This window comes from Linepithema humile, chromosome 6 (assembly GCF_040581485.1).
Source record: "Linepithema humile isolate Giens D197 chromosome 6, Lhum_UNIL_v1.0, whole genome shotgun sequence".
NCBI lineage: Eukaryota > Metazoa > Arthropoda > Insecta > Hymenoptera > Formicidae > Linepithema > Linepithema humile.
This window is the reverse complement of record NC_090133.1, coordinates 23,078,383-23,103,599: the sequence shown is the minus strand read 5'-3', so window position 1 is coordinate 23,103,599 and position 25,217 is coordinate 23,078,383. Positions and strand designations below refer to the sequence as shown.

Below are 25,217 nucleotides of genomic sequence, written 5' to 3'. Positions count from 1 at the left end.
AATGACGTCATTAACCAACCCTGGGTCGTTCAAATCCTGTATAATCGAAAACGCTATTAGATTGTGCGGTGTGTGCAGTATCCCCTCTATTCATACTGCTTGCTTCTTGCATCTTAAATCTAATCACACTGTACTCCTATACAAATGTGTTACGGTTAACGATCATGATCCATAATGGAGTACTTGTCAAATAGTATAATTTTTATATTAATCTGGATTTTCATAATTTCACCGGTAATTTATGATTTCTGCATTGCATCGTTAATAATTTCAACTGTTGTGCTTCTTATTTTTTATAGAGATTCAGATATAAATATTTGCAAATACTCGTAAATTTGTAAATATTATAATTTGACATTTCTAAAAAGAAGGAAGAAAAAAGGAATATTTGCGTATTAATGTTAAGGAAAACTAAAATTTCACTCTACCGACATTTTATAATTTACCTAACATTATAATTATACTAACATGTCTGTTGTTGATTTTAGGCTACTGCACATTATTGTGTGTGGGGATTGTGTGAATCATGGGAGTATTGTTGCGATGATAATATATGCTGCAGCTACAATAACTACAATACATGGATCACCATGTAAATATATGAGACATAATTTGAAAAATATATCATACTTTGTAATGTATTAAAATTAATCTATTGAAATCTTAATTTCATAGAGCGATCATAGCTGGAACTGTAATTGCAATGATACTAATCGGCACATGTCTTTACTACAATTTGCGTCGTATCTATCATTACCTACGACAGAGATACTATGGAATTAATTCCGTATCAATGCCATCAGAATTTGAATCTGAAGAAAGATCAATAAAGGTATCATTCCAAGATTACACATATACTTAATTAAATTTGTATTGTAGCAAAGTATTAATATCTTATTTATAAATGTAAGCAGAAAGACAACTGATATCATGTTTTTAATAATTTGTTTCTATTCTGTTAGAATATATTAAGCCAATTGTATTATATTGTAATTAGTGTGAACTGTACACTGTTGATTATAAACTGTTAATTTTCTTTTTTAATAACATTTAGCAAATTAATCTCTTGTAAAATGGTAATTTATTAAATGTAATTCCCATACATATTGGTATTAATATAAAAATTTATTACATATTATTTATTATTGCACTTCACTGAATTTTATTATAGTATTAAATTATTAACATTTCTTAAAACTAATCTAATTGACATTACGAGAGTTAAAATTTGATATACTTATATAGCATGTGCAAATGAAAATATATACAGATACATTATTCTATATCATATGAATCAAATTTCCACATTTCAAATATCTTATCACAAATTTTTAAAAAATTCATATTTTCATTTTTGAGGATTCGAGGTTTAACTTGCACAGCCTCGCAAATTTCTTTTGCATCTTCAGGTATAAAAAAATCAGAAAGTTTTGGTGTAATATCTCTTTGCCGCGGCTCTGGATCCTTGCTCCGCATAACAGTAGATGGCAGCTGTTTTTCATCTACACTCAAGTCCACCAAATTTTTATAAATTGCTTCATCCAATGGAAAATCCAGCGCTGTAGAAATCTATCATAAAAAAATATTAAATAATTTTTAGATATATGGTATTATCTTACTTTTTATAAGATCTTACCTTTCCTGTTATAAGACTCTTTTGTGCAGATGACAAATGATCAATATCTGTAACAATTCTCTGTTGCTCAAGTTCTTTTAGTTTATTAATGGTACACATGATAGAGTTATATTCTGGTTGTGCCAATCTTTCTACATTAACACCTTTTGCAACAATATATTTCTCATTTGCATTATCAGCACTTGTGTTGTCTTGTCTTTTGCGAGAAATCCCTGGTTCCACAGAAGTTTTAACTTTACGATCTGATACATTACGCAATACAGTTTTTTTAACAGCAGGCTTTTTTATTGTCTTCTTGTATGGCATAGCATTGTACATGACAGGTTTTACATTAAGAGTTCCAGTTTTAGTTGTTTGATTTCTTTTTTTCATAATTCTTGATGCAGATTGTGTTTTTGAACTTTTAACATCTACAGTATTTGTTTTCTGTACAACCATTTGTATATTCCCTGTTTCTTTTTTACTTTTATTTTTATTAAGTACAGTTTTCTTCAATACTGTATTTTTGTTTTCTTTTCCCATTTGTCGCAAATCTTTTTTGTAATCCTTTACAACATTATTTTGTGAGCTTTTATCAAGTGGCAATTCTTTATAATTTTTTCCAATTTTTTGAGTGTTATTGGAGTTACATAAAATCTTCGAAATATTAACATTTGTTAAATTTTTATTGGATGGAGATGTATTGTGGATATTCTCAGATGCAGCATCATTAAAATGTGTCAAAATTTCTGTCTTACTCACTAGTGTATCTTTATTATGAGCCTGTTGTTTAGGATATATAACTCTAACAGGCTTTTTAAGAATTTCAATACTCTTAACTGTTGGACCCTTTACTTGCAAAACAGCTTTTTCTTCAAAATGTTGAACACTTTCCTCATTTGGCATATTATTAGAAGATTCAGAAAATCTAACTTTTGGTCTCAAAATTGCTTTACTATGTGTCAACATGACTTATATGTAATTCAAATTATGCAATAATTGTTTATAAAACCAATAATTTCACTAAAAACATGTTTTTTAAAAATACATTATGTTTCATCCAATTATTATTAAAAACACATTGTGGAATATACATGAAGCTTACCATACAAATATTAAACATATAATGAATTTATCTATAAATTCTGTTTATGTGTGTATAAAAGCTCGTTCAAAAAAATCACATTTTTCGTTATCCAGTTATTAAATTCAACTTTTCTTTGTAATTTTACATAAAATGTTCTGTGTTATAAAATTCAAATTTTGTTCATACAACCGTATTTACAAAATACGCAACAGTTCATCGAAAAACGTACTCTAGATCACTACTAATCACTAGCTTAGGCACAGTATACACAATAGCATGAGTGTTCTCAATTTTTTTTAAGCCCAAAATGCAGCATACAATGCAATACAAACTACACCTTTAGGATTCCTGGGCATCGATCATGTAATTTTTCTCTAAGAGCGGAAACGTAAAAGTGAAAATTTCACGTAAATTTGATGAATAGAATTATCGAATTCACATAAAAGTTTTCATTTTTTACATATGCAGGAATCCTTAGCATACTCTGATAGTTATAAATAAAAAGAAGGTTATAAGATTGGACTATGAAAATTGCTCCATCGATTTGTGTTTTTTTACTAGAAAGCACCCTTTATGACATCACTGTTTAACTGATGTTGGTAACATTGGATACTATGCGAAATATCTATTCGAAGGTTTAATTTGAAAGATCGTAACGACTTTTCATGTGCACGGTTGTCATAATACAGTGTAGAAAAGAACAGTATCACGTATGATTGTTTGAGCATCTTTTATATAATAAAGAAATGTACTAACTTACATATTAAAAAGTGGACTGACATATAAAAATGAAGCCTGCGTGAGTATCACAAAACTAATGTTCAAACACAATGCTGATTAATAATCTGCAATGCCACGCTTATATGTATTTTAATGAAATATAAAAGCCTGGCACAAGTGTACACGTTTGAAATAATTTATTTTCATGAATGTTTCAGACGTTCAAAGACACCGGCTCGTGAGCCAATTAATCAACTAAAAGGATCAAATGTGATATCTAAAGATCCTGTACAAGTTTATTGTCGTTTACGACCGATGCATTCTCCATCGGATGTATCATGTATGAAAGTTGTTAACGATACGAAAGTAATTATATCGTCACCAGAATCTGCGATCAACTTTCGTACCATGACCAACAAAGAAATACATACAACATTCAGTCGTGTTTTTACACACGATATAAAGCAGAGAGAAATATTTAAAGTTGTTGCTTTTCCCCTTGTTGAAAATCTCATCCATAGAAGGAATGGTCTCCTTTTTACATATGGAGTGACAGGAAGTGGAAAGACATATACTATGACCGGAAAACCACAAGATGCTGGTATCATACCTCGGTGTTTGGATGTTATTTTCAATACCATTGCAAGTTATCAAACAAAAAAGTTTGTCTTTAAACCAAACAAATTGAATGGCTTTGATGTACAAAGCAAAGGTGATGTTATGGAGAGAAATGAACTTTATCCAAACATACAAAGAATTGGAAGGCTTGGCAAACTGTAAGTTTTTTTTCGTAGAGAAATATCTTCATGTTTAATTATACATAACTATAATAATTTATTTCGTGATAATGTATGATAGGCGTAAAGTGGACAGTGATGGAGATCCAATAGTAAATCATGGATGTAATGAATCACTCACTATTCTGGTTAAACCAGATCATGTTTATTCTGTATTTATCACATATGTTGAGATATACAATAACAATGTTTATGACTTACTAGATGAGGAGGATATTAGATCTAAGTAAGTACTTATTTTATTATTACAAGTGTAAAAGTTTAGTTGCAATTTTGTGTTGTTACTTAAGACAAATCTTTTTTTTATATAGGACACTCCAAGTTAGAGAAGACGGTAATAAAAATATGTATGTGCATGCTGTCACAGAAGTTGAAGTAAGAAGTGCAGAGGAAGCTTTTGAATTATTTCAACGTGGACAACGGAAAAGACGTATTGGTCATACGGCATTAAATCCAGAATCAAGTAGATCACATAGTATTTTTACTATACGACTTGTACAGGTATATTTTACATCTTTTACTTGGTTTATAGTATTAAATTTATCTGTTTGAGTATTAATTATCTTCTTATACTTTAGGCACCTTTAGATAGTAAAGGCGAATATGTAACACAGGATAAACAAGATTTGTGTATAAGTCAATTGTCTTTGGTAGATTTAGCAGGTAGCGAGCGAACAAATCGAACTAAAAACACCGGTCAACGTTTGCAAGAAGCAGGTAAAATATTTTTTTGCCATATTTTTATTCGTTATGTTTATGACGAAATTCACACACGCGTTTTAATGATAAATACTTTTTAGGAAAGATCAATAATTCTCTAATGACTTTGCGATCATGTCTGGAAATCTTGAGAGAGAATCAGAGCCAAGGTACAAATAAAATGGTGCCTTATCGAGAATCTAAGCTCACTCTTTTGTTCAAGAACTATTTTGATGGTGAAGGACAAGTTAGAGTGATCGTTTGTGCTAACCCAAGAGCAGATGATTATGATGAAACAATTGTATGTAATAAAATTTTAAGTTATTTATCTAAAAAAATACAATGTTATTAATTTGTACAATATTTATATACAGCAAGTCATGAAATTTGCGGAAATTACTCAAGAAGTACAAACTCCTATGAGATCTAATGCTATAAAATTGGATCTTGGTTTTACTCCTGGAAGGAGACAACCAAATAAGGTAATAAAATTAGCTATATTTTGAATAATATTTTATAATTCTAGAATGACAAATTTTTTCTCTCTTAGCTATTCAAAGAAGCAAGAAGCAAATTTGAAAGAGAGGGACGGCCAGAAGTTGCTAACCTGGACATCGACTTGGGTCTAGTATACAGGTATAGTATATTTGCTTTAATTTAAAGAAAATTGTTTTGTTTGTCGCTACATGACCCAATTAAACATATAATTATATTTTAGTTTAAGCGGACCATTTCCTCAATTGAAAAATATTACTCCAGATAGTAATCAAATACATACTTTAATGCAGTTTTTGGAGCAACGTATAAGCAAGCGAGATATAATTCGTGAACAAATACAAAAAAAAGGTAAAACATTTTAATGAGTTAATTCATCTTTTTTTTTAATTGGATAATGTATTCTAATTTTATATTTGTTTTTTTTTTATAGAAGACGAATTTAGAAAAAGATTAGTGATGATGGAAAAAGAAATTATACATTTAAAAACTGAATCAGCTACAGTGAAGGCTGCATATTCACAAGAGAAAGAAAAGGTACAAGTCATTTTGGTAACACTAAAAATTTAGCGATAAAATTAAACAAAATTAGAATATATACATTAATATAATATTTTTTAGAATTTTCAATTAAATAGACGCATAAACGATGTAGAAGGACAAAACAATAAAATTTCATTTGATTTAAATACTGCTGAGGAAATGATACGAGATTTAAAACAAAAGGTAGGTTTCATGTTAATTTTGTGCATGTGTGTGAAAGCTCTTTTCTTATTTTAATTTATATATATAATATCTGCATAGCTAAGAAACCGAAACTTGGCGCTGAATCAACGTTCAATAGATGTGCAAAAAGCAAAACAAAAATATAACACAAAAATACAAGCCGAGACAGATAAAATGAACAAAGAATTAGACTTGAAAGAGCGTCAAATGCGAGAGCAGTTTAATGTAATTATTCCAACTTTATATCAAACATTTGTTTTTAATATTAACACTTCAGTGACTTAACAAATAAAACTATATATTTCTTTGACTACTTAGAATCAAATGAAGGGGAAAGACGAGAGGCTACGATTGATAAAACAAATTTTAGAGGACAATGGTATTAAAACAAATGCAATCTCGTCGAAGGATCAAATTGCAGAATCAGCAAAAATAATCAGTCTAGACAAAAATAGCAGAATATCACGAAAGGTTATTATTATTCAATTACATTTTTTTATCCAATATTTTCTAATAAATTCGAATTATGTTTATATAATATGTAAATTAAGAAAAATGAGATAACGCTTTTTCTTTTCGTTATGTACAGGACAGATTACCGGTTTCCAACCCCAGGTACAGACGATCACAGAGTGCAGACAGGTGGATCGATCACAGACCTGAGACTCTTGTACCGATTGGAACGGTATTGCAGCCACGGATGCAAAGAAGGCGAAGTATAACGCGGCTTACTTCTCCCAAAGAGATTACCGAAGGCGCATCTAGATATGCTCTTATCGCGCAAGAGCATGATACGGACGGAGAACTTGAAACAAAGATATATAAGGTTGAAATAATACAAAACTCTTCTGCGAAAAAAAATTGAAAGGCAATCTTGATTAACATAGAAATTAATTTTTTTTCAAACAGGCCGATATATTGCCAACGAGCGGCGGTGGAGCCCAAGTCGTATTTAATGACATGGAATGTTTAAAACAAACGTCGCCAAAAGCAAGAAAACGCACTGGACCTTGGGAAGAGAAAGACGTAGATGAGGTAAATGTTTCCTCAGAGACGAAAAGACTACGAGTATAACATTTTTATAATTAAATATATTTTAATTTACTTATGTATGAGGGAATGAAATATATAACAATACTATTTTTCTTTCGAGATTATTATTATAATTTATGTAAAAAGAGTTATACAAGATGTGTGACATACATAATGTACACATATTTTTATTCATGATATTCTTGAAATTTAATCAAGAACGTATATCATTATTATTGTTCTCACGAGATCTAAGAAAATTTTGTACTTACAATACTCATATGTATGATTCATATATATTATTGATGATATTTGCAAACATCTTAAGCCGGCCTTACACTGAGGCAACTACAGGCAATCGAGCCGCATGCGGCGTTCCAATGCGACAAAGATGCACGGTATAGGCAACGACCACGTGCGACTTGATTGCCTCAGTGTAAAGCTGGCCTTTACACATTGGCATATATATATGTCATAATTATTAATTTTAAAAAATGATGCTATCATAACGGTGAAGAAGACGAGTATAAAAATACAAGTACAATTTCGATATATAAGTATTATATACCACGTATACATGCAGTTATGATTCCTTAAATTGTAAAGATGTATGTGGTCGAAGAGATGGATCCGGTAATGAATTGGTACCTGAAGTATTTCTTTTTAAATTTAAAAGTCGACCCTCTTGCTCCGAGCTATAATTGTAAAATATATTATACATACAAATATATATGTCAATCCTCTTCTATTTAATAAATAAATGTGTAATATTATATTCGCTGAAATCACTTACTGATTCACTACATTCTCACTGTTACTACTTTCCTTTACAAATGTCACCAGGCCGTGTAAATTGTGTTTATCTAAAGTTCCATTATAAACTAGTAAATCGTCCACCAATATCTATAAATTGTAAATATTTTTGCTATGAGTAGAAAGTTAAGGAAATCATTAAAATATATATTTGTTAATATTTGTTTTTCTTACTGCGAATTCTTTAACTCTCCTTTGCGGAGTTTTTCTGTAATTCCATATCTTGATCATTGACACCATAACGGGCTGATAAAATATCAGATAAACACGATTTGTCTGAAAAATGACATATAAAAAATATTAATTAGCAATTACTTATCTTACATAGTATGATTTATGCTTACTTGTCCAGGAAGTATTGGAGCTAACCAGGCATGACGTCCGTCTTTAGTATTATTGATTCCGTCAATAAGTTTGTCTGGTGTGCGAATGTCGTTATCTATACCTTCTATTATATTAACGCTTTCCGGAAATGCAGCTATGTCTATAGCAAAGAGTAACCAACATTAGCCAGGTTTCTCAAAAAAAATATTAATTGGAAAAATAATTCACAAATGATAGATTTCTTTTTTTAACAAAATAATATAAAAGTAGATTTTTAATAAAATCACATATATATGAGTTAAACATACTGTCTGTAGTTAATTTGATTTCCTTGCCATCGTTATCGTATATTTGTATCCCATTAAGACCAACATAATAAGAATCTCCCCATGTAGAAAAAATTATTATCTGATAAACAAATCCTTGTGGCATCGATGCAGTTTCATAGTTCGAATCCAAAGATTCAAGTTCTAAAATCACATAAGTAAAATGTTTGATGAGTTTTTAATGTATATATTTAATGTCTATTATTCAATTTAATAAGTACCTTCGGGCAATTTAATTGAATCAGTCGGCTGATGTGTCGGATTCAGATGTGTTTGGGCAAGTGGATTACTAAGGAAACTAATTTCTTGAACAAAATCATAATGACAAGATCCCGGCGCGCGTCTTAACAAAAAGCCTTCAAAGTTCTCGCCATATAATTGTTTATCATCCAATTTAATCAGCAATTGTTTTACCTAAGCAAACAGAATCTCTTGATAACTCATTGCAATAAATCCTCTATATTATTATATATTTATATTTTCTCTATTATACACCTATTATTATTATTATTATTACTTAACAACATATATATGTCAGATATCTTACGCCACAATAAGATAATTCTAAAGATGCATTGTAATTCCAAATACGCATTCCCGTTGGATGCACATCTGTACTAAAGGCGATAGTTATTGTAATTCTTTTGTTTGACGTTACTTGCGCTAGCCACATGTGATCCATTTCAGTTGTAACATTATGCCCGTCGATCAGTTTCGTTAAATGTGCATCGTCCACGTTACAGCATAAGCTAGCATTTGCTAATGGCACAACTATACCTTTATCCCCAATTAATTCTATACCGGTAAGACCTACAAATGATGCCACTCCGAATACATCTGCTGTAGCACTGATAATGCATTTACTTACCAACTAAATTCTCTAAGCCCCAATTGGAAATAATAATTAACTGAATTTCTCTGCAGGACAGAGCAGCGGAAGTTATATTGTAAATGTCTTTATTACAGTATAAATTAGAAGAATTCTCACTCTGATCATTACCTTTACGCCTTGCGGAAATAATCTAAAAGAATTATTGTAGTATTATTATTTCCGAACGTACGTTCAAATAGACGAATAATATCATTATTTTTCTTACATCATTAGTTGTTGCTGTTATTGGACGAATTATTTCTTTGTCTTCATATTCGGAGATTCTGTTATGGAATTCGATGAATGTATTGTCATGTTTCGATATCAATTCCAAAATATCTTCGTCTGTCGTAAATAATATAGTCTACGGCGACCAATATTTGTATATTACACATAAAATTCATTTCAAAATATTATGTATAACAAGAGAACTAGATTAACAGTAAGCATATCGTGTATTATTATAATTAGTTATAATAGATTTTTACATGTAACATTAGTATTTCTATAATAATGAAATTAATATTAAAACTCTAAAATATTAATATTGAAAAATTCTCATTAATATTATTTTTATAATATTGAAATTTGAAACTATCTTATACAAAATTTGCAATTTATTTGATCAAATTTCTTACATCACCAAAGGAGTCAAGGCTACCCATATCATCGCCTGATGCTTTAGCAATTTCGCCATCAAAGATAATAATGTCATTTAATTTCATAATAATGTCTTTGGCCCCTCTAAAGGAATGTATTCTAGATTTATTGTAGTTCTGAAAGAAAAAAAAGCATATACATCTTTTATACATCAGTGCTATTGAGTTGCTATTATTTTATGATTATTACAAAATATCCTACCCATATTCTGATCATTGCTACAGTAATTGCGAATTCAAATGTTATATAAACATAATGATGGTCACCAAATGAATAAGGTGTAAGCCATAAATTTGCATCATCTCTCGTACGATTAATACCATTAATTAAGTTTGTTATGATGAAAGAATTGTTATCCGATGATTGACTGATGTTCGTTGTATCTGCATATATTTTTTTTATTTTCGCCGGTTCTCCAGTATGTGAAAAGATTTCTATGCCATTGAGGCCTACATAATGTTTGTCACCCCAGGTAGAAAGAATGTCAATGACTAATAAATCTCCAGACGGCAATTCAGGAATAATAAAGTTTTTATAAAATTGGTCTGAAAACAATTTTGTTGAAATAATAAGAGATTTGTCAAATTTTATGTTTCTAAATATCAAATACACATTTATGAAATTTTTTAAATAAAAATTAACCTGTTGTATTCGACGTATGACTTGTGTCTTCGGGGAAATTGTTTTCAAATGAGATGGAAAACTTGAAAATTTCTTGATACTGACTAGGTAACGATCTTGACTGTTCTTCATCTCGTATAAATTCTGAACTATTCAGATAATAACTATCATCTAACAAATGTAATTGTGTATCAGTACTATTCTGAACATGCATAGGGTGTTCCAAATTCGATTCCTCATTGCAAGTCCTTGTATTATTATAATTTTCAGATGTTAAGTAGGAACCATGTTTTTCCATCTGTTTTCTCTCTAAATATGCATCTAGTCCACGAAAATCGTCCTTACGATTTGCATTTATAACGGCAGAACACGCGCGTGTTTTTGTCTGCTTAATCTGAACTTCTTCATTCTTCGGTGTATTTGGCAGTGATTTACTTGTAGATGTTTGCAACTTGATATTGCCATCAATATCATAAAGATTACTTACATGTGTGTTTGACTGTAATTTTCTGTAAAGCCAAACAGAGTATCATTGTAGAGAGACTACTCTATAATATAATTTAGAGAAAAAAACCATTATATACGAAATTTATAAAACTTACATGTTATCGTCTTCCTTTTCAAATAAGGTGTTATTAAAATTATATTGATCATCAATTAAAAATGTTTCCATTTGCAGTGATTTAGCATCGTTATTTACATTCATTTTTCCTATATTGCTATTATAAAGGATAACATAAACAAAGTGGGAAATAGTGCTATTCACAGTCTTCAAAAATATATCACAAACATAATAATTCATATATAATATATCACGTACTTGGTCATCTCCAGCAACCATGACGGCATGCTATCGGGTACGGATACAGTTTTTTTCTCCGTCTTATCATACGTAACATTATCCATATTTTGTTTCCTTTTTCACTGATATATAATATCGTTCTTAGTGGCATACACTTTTACAATGATAACGGGTTGCCAAGCAAAGTCAAACGATTCTTCATTGAAAAGATGTCGATTGTAAATTTTTTCACGTTCCAAAAAAGTAGAAGTGCGTCATAATTTTCATAATTACAGTGTATAGAATTACTTAAGTAACAACGGTAATGACCGATCAGTAATGCTTGTCAATTCATTGTCGACTCGTTCGATTCCCGTTCTGTTTGCCATTGTTACCATGGTAACTCTTCGGGTGTCGACGCTTATACGCAATTTTAAACCGGAAAACACCGCTTTTAAACTGTTGCTACGAATTATGTACATCAATACTTACTAATGCTTACCAATTTTTGTTGAATTTTTTACGTAATGTCCTAATAATTGAATGCTTCCATTTATTTCAACCGGTTCTCTCTATTATAAATTTCTTTTTAGTTTTTGTACTTACAAGACAATCCTGAGCATCTTGTATGCGGCACTATAAAAAGAAACATTTTTTGAGCTTTATCTGGAACCGAATTGATTCTCTAATAATCAATTATCAACCACGTTTAATTTGATTTGATTCTATGTATTACAATGTCCCCAATTTACTCGTTTTAAATTAGAATTAATTATGTCTTTGTTATCGCTTCTGCTGATAAATCACAGTTTTACTGAATGAAAAAGAATCTTTCGTCAATATATAATTCCTTTATTTTTTTATTATTGTGAATTACACTCACATACTCAGAAAGCATACCGTTGATAGCAATGCTATATATATTACTCCATAATACTTTGGTCCACTGCAAATCACAAGGACAAAAGATAGCCAACAAACAAACTCATAGCTGATAATTATTTTGTACTTTGTCTCTAGCGATATTTGAGTTATATATATATCGCAATTTAATATTCTTGTTACATTGATAACACGTTCTTAACAATACTTTACAATATTGATGCTGTACATGTATGTAGGCTATATGTGTTCATGTATATACATGCATGTGTATATACATATACACGCACAATACATATTTGATTTTATAATAATATACAATTGATTTGTAAATAAGTAGATATAAATCAGATCGTCCTATAGATGCAAAAATTATAAATAAATTATTTATAACAATAATATAACTGTTGCAATAACTACATCATAATGACTAAAACTGATTTCCTGATGTACAATCGCGTTCTTAAGATAAAAATTAACAATAAGAGATCAAACTTCATGTAAGATTGATTGGCAATCATGTCAAGTAATACAACAAATAAGGCCATTATTCATTTCAACATATGTTCTATATTTTATGAAACGCTCGATGATTATAATATGTGTATATTCTTTATATGGGGATACACACCGAAATATTCGTAAAACTGTTATAATTCAAGTAACATTATGTTTCTCTTATACAAGGATTGTATAAATACAAGATACTCTTGTACCTATGTTGAATCTATTGTGGAAATCTTAAATTTTAGATCATTAGATAGATACGAACTTGAGTTTAATTTTGGCACATTACATCCGCAAACAAAAAGACGATTGACACTTACGATAGAAAGCAAAGATTGTTTCTTTGTATTCAGTCAACTTGGTTTCTATTCATCGCTAAACTAACACTTAATGTCTACGCTTCGTAGATCCTAATATAAAGACTTTTATAAAACTTATATAAAACAAAAAATAATTACCCCAAAAATAATACCTGTATTCTCAATGGTACAGGATTGGTAAATCTTCTCTCTCTTACAATATAATAAAATTTGGCATTACTTATAAATGATCTCTCGAAATACTAGCATATCAAATCATATGAAAGACACAATACTCACTGTAGACGTATACGAACTTGTGATGTAATTTGCAGTAACCGAGCCACGCTAATATTTCTGCTAGTATAATATCTAACTCCTTTTTCGTTTCTAACACATGTCCTTAACATATGAATCGAATCTCACATAAAACCGTCAGGTACTTAACTTTCTTTTAACCATATAATCCACCTTTATATATTTACATATTGCACAAAATGCTTTTACTTATACTTGGAATAATTATGAAAAACTGGTTGTTCTAGTACAGACATACAAAGTCATGATTGAAAAATTAATTTTTCCTTATCAAAAACTTTTTCTAAATGGATAAGAATTAAAGATATCCTTTTTATCAGAATATAGTTTTAGAGTTCACCTCTAAAACTGCTACGTGTTTTAGAATTTTTAGTATCTGGAAAAACTAATGTAGAAAACAGTATACAATTTTTACAATTCTATATGAGACTGTAGTATATTAGACAATGGTGGCGCACTATTGGATGACCCAAGAACGTCGTCCGTTGAATCTGTTTCAGGAAATACGTGACTTAGAATTGCGTAATAGTGGAATCCTGCTGCCGCGGCCACGAAGAGATGCCAGATTGCATGAGCGCAAGGTATACGACCATCCGATTTGAAAAATACTAAGCCAAGAACGTATATCAGCCCGCCAAGTTTCAATTCCGTAATATTGTAATAGTTATACTGTAAAGATAATATTATAAATATTAAGTTAGTTTATATATATATAATTCGGATAATTTCACTTGAGAGAAACTTCGCTCCGTCAAATAAAATTCATGCTCTGAATGATGTAAACCGAACAAGATTGCTTTACTTACAACATTGAGAATTGCAACACTAGGTCCAATACCCATAACTACGTAGAATATAGTTTCAAGCATTTTATATTTCTCATGGAAGATTTGCTGGTAGAGGATGCCCATTATAGCCATGATCCAAACGACATATCGCATCGCGAATAAGAGCTCATCGTCTGAGAAATGGTCTATGTTTAACCATGGAAAGTAACTGGCTGCTATGAAGATGTATATCATAGCGCGATCACAGCGATGTAATGCATCTTTTAGCTGTCTAAAATATTAAATAAATGTTTTGTTTACTCGCCATTTTATTTACACACTAATTACATACTAATTATATAGCACGATTATAAAATATTAGAAATTTAACGAGCAAGAAACAACATGCGATTTAATAATCGTACCTATTATGATTGCAGTAGTGCACACTGTGGAAGAAAGTTGAGACCGCAAAAACAAGGATCAAGGAAGTGCCGTATACGCAAGCAGAAACGAGTTGACCCCATGTAGTTGAACGTCGTATAAGCTCGATACCACCAATCACCGAAGGTACAACCCATATTCCGTGAGTCGCCACATTTGCCATGTGTTCAATAGGGGTAGGAATATATGCCTCATTCGTGCACGCTCTTGGATTCATCCATTTAATCCTGTAAGTAGTTAACTGCTTTACTTCTCCTTGCTTTAATCTCTTTTTTTTCAACTGTAAATTGTGTTTTGCAAAATTAAGAAAATGTGTCAAAAATAAAATGAAGATCGATTTGCCGTTATTGATGCGTATAAATATATTTAATTATTAACAAGTCGATAAATTGATCAAGAACGCGATCTACTTCGATCTACTGCTAAGCTTTTCAGTGATAATTATTAAAAATGATAAGATAGACACTTGAAACAACACAATCTAAAGAGACACTTGAAACAACAGAAATCACAGACTCGAGTCTTGATTTTATGTTGGAAGGCTTTTGTAAACGGGTATCTTATTTTCAAGTTTTTATCCTTGAACATTACTGACTGAACATAGTAACGTAATAATTCCAATAAAAAAGAATATTCAGAAATTTAATTATTTACCTTTTCGATATTATAAATATTGTATGTTTCTCGATTCTCGTGTCATCTCAAGCGCTTACATCTCATTAGATTTTAGCAGTGGAGCTCGAAGTGGATCGAAACATTTGACCAACTTATTTACTAATGTACATAGTAATTAATTTTCACTATATCTATACGAATCGAGAACGGTGTGAATCCACTTTTATACCGATCCTTTTTATCCTACTTCGTCGAATATATTATTGATTCTTACTATTTCTTTAAATTTAGCTATTAATTTAAATATTACATTTTGAAAAAGTTAATTAGTAAAAGGTAATTAGTGAGATCAGCCTTATATAATATTGTAGTAACATTCAATTATTAAGTATTGTAAGCATTGTAATGTTTTCTGAATCCACAATTTAAATTTATAATTTATAAAATTACAATATTTGTAATATTAAAAATAATAAATGCTGTTTACAAGTGCTTTTACATGTGTGACACCTTGATTACACACTTGCAATATTTTTCTTCAAGTTTAACGTGATAGAAGGCTGTTATATAAAGAATCGCGGAATCTAAGAATTTCTTACATAAGATAAAAGAAGATTAATAGATATTACGTCTTAATTTAAGCTGTATAAAGCAGATAATGAAATTAAAGGTTTCCATAGCATATTACATAGTTTTAAGTTACGCAATTGCTAATTTAATAAATTAAAAGTTGAGCGCAATGTATTTTTCATGAGGCTTATTTTCAATTCTATTAGAATGACAAAGAGCACATTTACAAAGTACAAAGTGCATGCATATCGTGCAGATGAATCATTATGTCAATCAATAGTACCTGCTTGCTGAACTACTTTGAGGAAGAAACCTGTCCCGAGTAATCCGAACTGATGAAGTAGAGAATTTTTCCGTACATCCATATCGGAAAGATGATCCACAGAATTTGTTGCTCGAGAATATTAATCATATCCTTCTACAAGCAGTGCTGCATGCCAAAGGTTTCAGACTACTTCATGCACAACTTTTTAAAGCTCTTAAATAACAATATATATTGCAAAGTTAACAAAAAGCCTGAATGCAATATAGAATTGTTTCATGATTAATGAAATACGTAGTACAATCGGACACTTTTTAGCGTAAAGTACAACTTTTCGTAATTTTTTATGCGTACATATTTAATATTAATTAATTCAATTTTTATCCAGCACAATGCATAAATATTGAATAGAGAGTTAAATTTATTTTTATGAGAATATTTATGAAATTATGGAAATTATCACTTTTTATATTTTACAAAAAAACATATAATGTATTTGCAATTAAATTTGTACAAATTTGTTCACGCAAATATGGTATGTATTTGTATAACTAACGATACAAGCATTACAAACAAATGCTTTAACAGCAAATAAATTATGACTCCATAAATAAATTCAATTTAATTTAAACATCTTAGCTTTCTGCTATTAGAAGCTTAGACCTTCTTTCAGAAGTGTCAATGAATTTGTGCATAGAGATCTCATGATTAAAGAGAAAGACAATTGCACGTAGGGATCATTCAATGTTGCTATCACATATGGAATTTACAATGCGATCCATTATCGTGAATCACAGACAAAAACAATCTCAAGTTTGAGTGAGAGAATGTTGAAATATTGGATTTAAGGAAATATAATCAATACCTTATAAATAAGAAATAACAAGTAAATAAGAGGAAATAACAATGCGAGAGAAATATTAATATCTCTCTGACCTCTGAGATTATTGTGTATCAGGTATATCAATATAATGCTGACTGTTTCAATATTTTTGCGATTTTTACTATGGAAATTAATAAAGAGTACTAATCTTGTAAAGATAAAAAATATGTTATGAAATATATGCCACTTGGATAACTACAATAGAACCGACAATGGAGTAGTTATTGTAAGAGACATACATATTAAAATATAAATTCATTAATTATTATTCATTTAACATACAGAACTAGCTTTAGTTAGTAATAGATTGTATTCACGTTATAATCAATAATAATAATATTAATAATTCTAATGTTATTTTAACGTCTATCATAATGTTAACACATGAGAAGCAAAAGTAACATTGTATAATTAGCAATTGGGCAAAATATTTTTAATACATGCATGCATACAAATTACTTTGCATATAAAAGGATGTCGCATGCCAAAGTCCAGACGTCCAAATTCCAAATGATGCAAAAATACAAAACTACAATGAGAATAAAGATTAAATAATCAGGAGAAATTGTTCAAAGTACAAAGCGCTAATAAGCAAGACTTGCCCCTTTTTTCTCACAAGAGTGATTTAAATCGCATTTAGAAAACTATATAAATATTGGCGAATTATTTCATATTTTTCTCCTTGCCAATATGCAAATGCCCTTCGACATTTCAAAATTGCAATCATGAAATTTCAAGATTATATTGGGTCAATTAATACAATTTGTGTCCTTACTCTTTGATCCGTTGCAATTGTAGAACATTTTTGATCGGCGTCGTGACGAGCTGATGAAGGCAGGCGCTGTCCATGACGTTAGGTCGACGATGAAAAATCTGAAGATTGACAGAAATGGGAAATCGCACCTGCGGCGGGTGTTCAATCTCCTTGAGCGACAGAGCTAACAGCGGTATAACAGCTGCCAGACCACAAGCTGCATCTTCCATCGCATGCTGGTCGATTCGACTAACGATTTACGTTCACATCGAAAGCGAGTAGGTGGAAGTCAATTCTTCCGTTTGAGATGCCAAGGAACCAGACTCGTTTCGCCGTGTTCAGCTGTCTGAAAACACTAAACACGTCTGAAACAGTCGGCCTTGTCAAGACCCACCGAGACCCGCCGAGACCTCGCACGAACACTCCGCCACGCTTCGCCACACTCCGCCGAGTACCAACGGATACTGATTGTTCCGTCGCCGAGCTGCGAGACGGTCGGATTCATCTAAGTTACATCGACACGACACCTTTAACGAAATTAAGTAAGACTTGGCGTGACTACTGGCGTGACTACTGGCGAGACTTCAACCAGTATTGTAAAATAAGCCCCCTTTCTTGCGCATGCGTATCAAATTTGATATAACATAATTAAATTGAGTTAGAAAAGATTTCTTATGGCTCCTGTTTTGCAAGTTTACAACAGTTATCTTAAGTTTTTGTTTTTTAACAATTTTTTTAACAATGTTTGATCTCATGTATTGCATATAAATAAAATATTAATTTATCTATTTATTTTTTACTTGCTTTAAATGCCTTAATCTCTTTATCTCTTTGCAAAATCGCCGCTAAAAATTTGACACCCCATAATATTCTTCTCGACACGTCGCTGTGTCAACACCACCGCCACTATTGTTAACTCTGGTTATTAGAATAGCGTTTGTGAGTTCTTGGAGTTCCGTCGGTAATATACTTTTAACGCCCCGATATATATGAAATAAGTTTATATTACCAGAAAAATACAATACAGTAACAATCACAATGATTGATATACTTTTAATCTATTAATATAATCAAAGTTTTATTACATGAACGTAACAATTAAACAATATTTTAGTGCTTTTCAAAAATGCTTTCTAGTTTAAAAATTATTTATACATTGTTATAAGTAACAACTTCTTTGTAAGTGTGCTTTTAAAATATATAGTTTTATTTGGAATAAAAAAACAATTAAAAATTATAAGAGGAAAAAAGAGAAAATAACAAAATTTTGTCTTATTTTCAAAGTCGCAGCCTATTGATAATGCACGTGGTCATATCATTTTATATTGATAACGCACGTAGTAACATCGATCAATTGATAAGATAAAATATAAAACAAAAGATATATCGTGATAAAAATAATAATGAAAATTAAAGATATTATATCATAGTGTTTTCATGACTAAAAGTAGTTAAAAAATTTTATTTTATTTTCATTATTATGTACAATATTTAAAACTGAATGCGATATTAATAAATAAATGTACAACTACAAATTCATTGATATATAATGTTCATGTATAATTAAAAAAAGATTTTTACTTGTGTTGTTCCTAATCGTATGCCACTTCATCTTTCGTCTCGTCTGAAAACAGTGTGGTGCGTAACTAGAAAGAAAAATAAGCAATACATTTAACAAACGCATATATATATATATATGTATACACTTATACATTACTTAATATAATATATAGTACATATGGACAACTTACGTTTTCCTTATCTTTATTTTGACATTGTTCTGAATTACAATTACAATTGTTACAAGTAGTGCCGTTTTTACGACATGTGCATAATCGTGTGGCGCACTTTGTGTGTTTACACGCACATTTTAAGTCATTGGGTTCGATTTTAAAAGTCAATCTTTGAGTTGGAAGTTTTGACTTGTTCTGAATAAAAAAAAACAACGTTAAGAGAGTTCTGATGATTTTATATAATTACATGCAATTATTTTGCTTCATAAAAAAGTTCAGAATATCATATTTGTAACAATCACAGTAAAAAAAATCTCATTATTACCTGTAACTTTTGCAGACGATTATAAAGTGGTGTCTTTTTCCAATCCGGATCTTTCTCGATATCGTCTTCTATTGTTTCTATTAAACTATCATCCTGCATTAAATACTCAGCCTCCTCAATTGTCATTTTACTTTCTTTCTTTCCTCTTTTAGACGATTTTTTACTTTCATTGCTTACATTATTTTCTGTTAAAACCTAGAATGCATAATAACAATATCATTTTTCAGCAAAAACATTTTTGTTCTCAATATCATATAAAATAAAACTCTATGTAATTACTTGATCATTAGATTCATTAGATTCATTAGATGTATTTTGCGAAGGCGGTTTGTTCTCTATCTCCCGCTTTTCATATTCATCCAATCGTATTTCTAAATCTTGGTATCTCTCCTTAAATATCAATTATCTTAGTAATTATAATGTAAATGTGTGTATCATGTATATAAAAATGTTATATAATATATACCAACTTTAAGCTCATTATATTTATAACATTGTTGCTTTCTGTCTTGTGTAATTATTTGAAATGCCGTTTCGAATGCCACCTTGGCATCTGCTATTGTACGTATCGTATCCCATCTGGTCTTTGTTCTAGTTTCTGAAAAATAAATTTATGTATAAAAGATTGCATGTATCGCAAGTTAAGAATGTATTGGCCATACAATATTCCGTAAGTCATTAAATTTTAGAAAGCAATATCACAAACAGTATTACAACATTACAAAGATGAGTTTTAAACTTTATTAAAAGATATATTTATAATTTTTTATTTTTAATCAATAATGAAAAGAGTTAACTTTTGACCTTTGAGAAACCTTTCCTCCAATATCTTACCTTGATCCGATTCAAGAATCTTTTGCTGCAGATCTGCAATTTGTGCATTACGCAGCTCTATAAATTCCGAAATGGAGGCGAGTTCCTTTTCATTTGAATTATTGTCTTTCTTAAATTGATCTAATTGGTGCATTAAAGAGGCTCTATCTTGCATTAGTTTTTTGAGAGAGTAGTCTGCTTCTACAGTGGCCATTAATACTTCTAATTCTTGAGCCACCCATGTTTTAATCTCATCTTTACCGTTAGCTTTCTTTTCTTGTCGCTGTATTGCTTTTTTCTGCAACTCCAACGCACCCTGCACAGAAATCGTCAAGCATCATATCCACGGCATTAAAGAAACGTTATGAGATATCCAAGCAGTGAAAAAGATAATAAGCAAACATCTTATCAGCTATTGACTTAAAAAAACTATACCTTCAATCTTTTATTAACAGCAAAAGCCTCCTCCATTTTTCTCTTTAAAACGTTCTCCTGTTTATTATGTTGTATCTTCATGCGTACCATTTCAAAAGCACGCTTATTATCTTGCATTTTCAGTCTATTAATTTCTTTTTCTTTAGACTGCTTCCATTTTGTAAAATTGTTGGCGTCATTACGCATTTGTCTGATAAGTTTGATTCGAGTTTCCTTCAATGATTGTATCTCACCGGAGAGAGTTCTAATTTTTTGATCTTGCTTTTCTTTCGTCTTGATTACCTTATTCTGTTCCCCACATCTACGTGTCAATTCTGCTATCTTCTTCTCTAATTCTTGTACCTTTTTACGACGTGTCTCAGCCAATCTGTACAAAGAATTATCCATATAGTAAAAAAGTATTAATATTGTTCAATATTATATTACAAAATTACTTACTTGGAACTGACGTTGTGTGCATGTACTGCTTGCAAATGTTCTTCTTTTTCTGCGTGCAATCGTTTGATTTCCTGTTCCATTTCCACAACATTCTTATGGCTTTCCGCAGTTTGCTGCGTAATGTTTTTTAAGAGTTCGGACACAAGACTTTCTTTGAGCGCCAGCTCTTTATTAATATTTTTAACTGCATTATTTCGCTCCGCTTGCCGTAACGTGTGTTCCTCCTCTTTTTTATCAAAGTAATCTAAACTGTCTTCGACATTATTTAATTCTTCTGTACGTATGTGCTCTACATCTTCTTCAATGTGTATCGAACAATTTTTAGAATTCGATATTTCATGATTTATAAGTTCTTCAGATGCCTTTCTTTCGTCCTTCTGAATATCTGTGTGTACACAATAAACAAAATAAGAAAAATTTAGGTGTAAAGTACTGTTAGAAAAATAATAATTTATACATTTTCATAGAGAAAAACTTACTTAACATTTTGTTGTATATCACTTTTAATTCATTAGACCTTTCATCGCCAATCTCAGGACAAGTGTCAAAATTTTGTAAAACTTGCTTGAATTCGTCCAATAGTATCGCTAAAGCAGATCTGATTTTTTCTCGAGCCTGTTCAGCCATCTCTGCCCGTTCATGCATGACAACGATTTCTACTAAACTTGAACTTAACTTCTCTGTCATGTCTCTAAGTTTCTGTTGCAGTATACCATATTTTTCCTCAAGTTCCTCATGTTCCTTAGGACACGTTAAGCCGAGTTCCTGGTTCACTAGAGCCAAACGCAATTCCTGGATCAATTTATTCAAACGATTGATCTCTGCTATTTTCGGATCTTGATTAACAATTGGTTTGTTCTTGATCTTGCGCGCGCGATCTGCATATCTTAGTGTACTAAGAGTCTCATCTAAATTGTAATCTGCAAATAAATTTTTTCATGATAAATAGCACAATATTAAAAATAAAACCTGATTAAAATTTAACAGCTCTTTTATTAAATAATAATAAAGACTTCTTAAATAGTGTATTCAGAGCCTAAGCAAGATCTTGATGTTAAATAACATAATGTTTGTCGCATAGAATAAAATAAAAACATACGTTTTGACCTCTCGTTTCCATCTTCAGTGTAACATAATGTTTGTCGCATAGAATGAAATAAAAACATACGTTTTGACCTCTTGTTTCCATCTTCAGTGTAACAAATTAAAAATTAAACCATATAACGGAATAATCGCACATCGAAGAAAACGTGAGATTGAAACGTATGCTTTTATTTTATTTTATGCGACAAACATTATGTTATTGAGCATCAAGACCTTGCTTAGGCTCTGAATACACAATAGTAAAATATAAAGTATACTATCCGCATACAAAAAGAGTACCAACCAGCAGGACTAACGCAGGCAACCATAAGAGTCATAGAATTACCACCTAAGGAATCTTGCAATAATCTCGTAAGTTTACTATCTCTATATCCGATATAACTTCCAGCGGCACCATCACCAAGTTGCGAAATTACGTTGCCTAGAGCCAGTAATCCCTTATTTATGTTTACACCTTCTTTAAACCGCTCTCCAGTTGCTTGAGTTTTCTTACTACGTTCCGACCCCGCTAAATCAACTAAATGGAACTTTGACACTGTTGCTGTATTTCTATATAAAAAAAAAATAAATTGTATTTTTATTCTCAGATTTGGCAATACAGGATAAAATAGTAAAACAACGGAAAATACAAATTGAATTACTCACGGATCGTCTGTTTTTTGCTGCCGTATACAAATTGTGAATATTGCATGACTGCGACTGCTATGTGCATTCATTGCAGTCGCACCAGTTGCTCGACCCATGGAACCTTGCGTCAAACATTGTAATGTATCTTGGGCATTTGTAACTTCTTTCTCAGTTACACCGAAAATTTTTATATTTTTTCCATCTTCTCTAATATCTACGATAGACTGGTTTCTTTGTTTGTCAGATAAAAGGTCATACAGCTGTTCTTGATACAGCTCCATAAATGAGACTGCAACTTTGAAGCTCCAGTCTTCCTTAGATTTAATTATGTCAAATATATCATTTATGAGTCTTGGTATAATACCCTGTTCTCCTACTCCCATATAATTGGTACCCATAGAATAAGTCTTTCCACTTCCCGTCTGACCATATGCCAATATTGTGACATTATAACCTGATAAAAAATGTATTTTTAATGTAAATAAAAATACAGTATATTTTAAATATCATAAAATGCAAAATATTTACCTTGAAACGTATTGTCTAACAATCGTTTAATCGCTATATTATAAAAATCTTCCTGTCCTATATTGGGAGGAAAAACATAATTGTACGTGAATGCCTTGTCAGTATTACATATGCGAACTTGTGGCTCTCCAGGTATTACATCTAAGCACATCTGACATCCTTTGTCAATTTCATTTTCCACTAATGGACGGATACGTAAAGCAACAGAAACAGTGTCATCACACATCTGTAAGAACATTATACAACATGCATTTAATGTAATCAAATTATAAAACAATATTGAAACTATACAACTATACAACTTGATAGCGACAAATTTATTGATATGCTCAAACTTCAAGATCTTACCTATAACAAGATAATATTATATTATAATTTGATAAAACACATTTATTTTCAATGAAGTATATATCAAAAGATACATATACTGCAGAATGGATACATGGTTCTTTTAATTGTTCTACATTTACAGCTATATCGTATAAATACAAAATGTTACTTTTATAAGTATATAAACTCGTTAAATTATAAATAAGACTCGTAAATTTTTTCTTATACTTGGATGCAACATATCTATTTCTATAAATTTGCTAATAAATTATTTATACTTACTTTTAAATTATAATTTCTCGATAAAAACCTACAACTTAAAGATCACACTAAATAAAAGCAAGAAATCAGATGCCTACAGATTCTCAACTGTTCTCGACTGTTGAACTACAGAAAGACGTTACATTTCAAACGCTTTTAAACTATCTGGCAGTGGAGGAGGAATGTGTAAAGACCTGTATTACATTAAGCGTTACTGATTTAAGCTCAATCCACACCATCGCTCTGATTAGGGCTCCTACTCACAGGACGCGTTACGCGTGGTGAAAGTCACTAACGGTGGCCAATCAACTTTTCGCTCTTCTAGAACTTTTCTAGTTTTTAGCTCCGATCACGGTGAAAAGATTCATTTAACTAAGGCACTAGATATGTAGGTATTCTCATCCGCCATTTTGGTTCCTACTAGATGGAGAATTATAGCGTATATAGTATAGTATAGCGTACATGTGTAACACGTCAATTATTAAAAATGATTCAGGACTTTTTTCGACTCATTTTTTGGCAAGGAATAACGCTATGTACTTAGTGGGCAGTCTTTAAGTGTCACCCTGTATACGCTATAATTCTCCATCTAATAGGAACCAAAATGGCGGATGAGAATACCTACATATCTAGTGCCTTAATTTAACCTGTTGATTTCTTCATCATCCCGTTAGGGATGAGTTATATTAGGCTTATATGGAAAGGCGCGTTCTAGACTGTATAAAATGGTACAAAGTTCAGAGGAAAAAATAAAA

The 25,217-nt window shown here is 30.8% G+C and overlaps 6 protein-coding genes across 7 annotated transcripts; 2 read left to right on the top strand and 4 right to left on the bottom strand.

The window, feature by feature from the left end:
* Positions 1–75: 75 nt before the first annotated feature.
* Positions 76–1,603, top strand: LOC105672996 (uncharacterized). Its single transcript, XM_012368313.2, has 4 exons — positions 76–234; positions 489–592; positions 676–832; positions 1,410–1,603. Exons 1-4 carry the CDS (start codon positions 175–177, stop codon positions 1,413–1,415), a joined length of 327 nt encoding a protein of 108 aa, XP_012223736.1. The 5' UTR covers positions 76–174; the 3' UTR covers positions 1,416–1,603.
* On the bottom strand, positions 1,065–3,192 carry LOC105672994 (uncharacterized). The gene is made up of 3 exons (XM_012368310.2): positions 2,721–3,192; positions 1,637–2,638; positions 1,065–1,569 (listed from the first exon to the last, which is right to left on the bottom strand). The coding sequence occupies exons 2-3, from the start codon at positions 2,582–2,584 to the stop codon at positions 1,276–1,278; spliced, it is 1,242 nt and encodes a 413-aa protein (XP_012223733.1). The 5' UTR covers positions 2,585–2,638; positions 2,721–3,192; the 3' UTR covers positions 1,065–1,275.
* A 124-nt stretch (positions 3,193–3,316) lies between these two features.
* Positions 3,317–7,946, top strand: pav (pavarotti). The gene is made up of 15 exons (XM_012368309.2): positions 3,317–3,501; positions 3,641–4,198; positions 4,281–4,445; positions 4,531–4,720; positions 4,798–4,936; positions 5,020–5,219; positions 5,293–5,400; positions 5,469–5,554; positions 5,637–5,764; positions 5,847–5,950; positions 6,035–6,139; positions 6,218–6,364; positions 6,458–6,610; positions 6,729–6,965; positions 7,049–7,946. The coding sequence occupies exons 1-15, from the start codon at positions 3,491–3,493 to the stop codon at positions 7,211–7,213; spliced, it is 2,496 nt and encodes an 831-aa protein (XP_012223732.2). The 5' UTR covers positions 3,317–3,490; the 3' UTR covers positions 7,214–7,946.
* On the bottom strand, positions 7,716–11,965 carry LOC105672992 (protein KATNIP homolog). Of its 2 annotated transcripts, none has more exons than XM_067356704.1 (14): positions 11,607–11,965; positions 11,389–11,505; positions 10,808–11,295; positions 10,367–10,710; positions 10,144–10,281; positions 9,732–9,869; positions 9,503–9,656; positions 9,182–9,393; positions 8,856–9,048; positions 8,617–8,778; positions 8,329–8,468; positions 8,159–8,260; positions 7,965–8,074; positions 7,716–7,866 (listed from the first exon to the last, which is right to left on the bottom strand). In XM_067356704.1, exons 1-14 carry the CDS (start codon positions 11,690–11,692, stop codon positions 7,755–7,757), a joined length of 2,496 nt encoding a protein of 831 aa, XP_067212805.1. In that variant the 5' UTR covers positions 11,693–11,965; the 3' UTR covers positions 7,716–7,754. The 2 variants fall into 2 exon arrangements, with proteins under 2 accessions (XP_067212805.1, XP_012223731.1); XM_012368308.2 differs by having other exon boundaries at positions 9,182–9,444; positions 11,607–11,964.
* Positions 11,966–12,398: 433 nt separating this feature from the next.
* LOC105672983 (monocyte to macrophage differentiation factor 2) lies at positions 12,399–18,475 on the bottom strand. The gene is made up of 4 exons (XM_012368293.2): positions 17,890–18,475; positions 14,766–15,011; positions 14,380–14,632; positions 12,399–14,242 (listed from the first exon to the last, which is right to left on the bottom strand). The coding sequence occupies exons 1-4, from the start codon at positions 18,096–18,098 to the stop codon at positions 13,985–13,987; spliced, it is 966 nt and encodes a 321-aa protein (XP_012223716.1). The 5' UTR covers positions 18,099–18,475; the 3' UTR covers positions 12,399–13,984.
* Positions 18,476–19,052: 577 nt separating this feature from the next.
* Positions 19,053–24,644, bottom strand: Klp3A (kinesin-like protein 3A). Its single transcript, XM_012368292.2, has 13 exons — positions 24,484–24,644; positions 23,872–24,097; positions 23,362–23,797; positions 23,000–23,265; positions 22,092–22,532; positions 21,613–21,997; positions 21,175–21,541; positions 20,761–21,055; positions 20,397–20,524; positions 20,206–20,316; positions 19,927–20,121; positions 19,620–19,796; positions 19,053–19,514 (listed from the first exon to the last, which is right to left on the bottom strand). The coding sequence occupies exons 2-13, from the start codon at positions 24,095–24,097 to the stop codon at positions 19,461–19,463; spliced, it is 3,081 nt and encodes a 1,026-aa protein (XP_012223715.2). The 5' UTR covers positions 24,484–24,644; the 3' UTR covers positions 19,053–19,460.
* Positions 24,645–25,217: the final 573 nt, after the last annotated feature.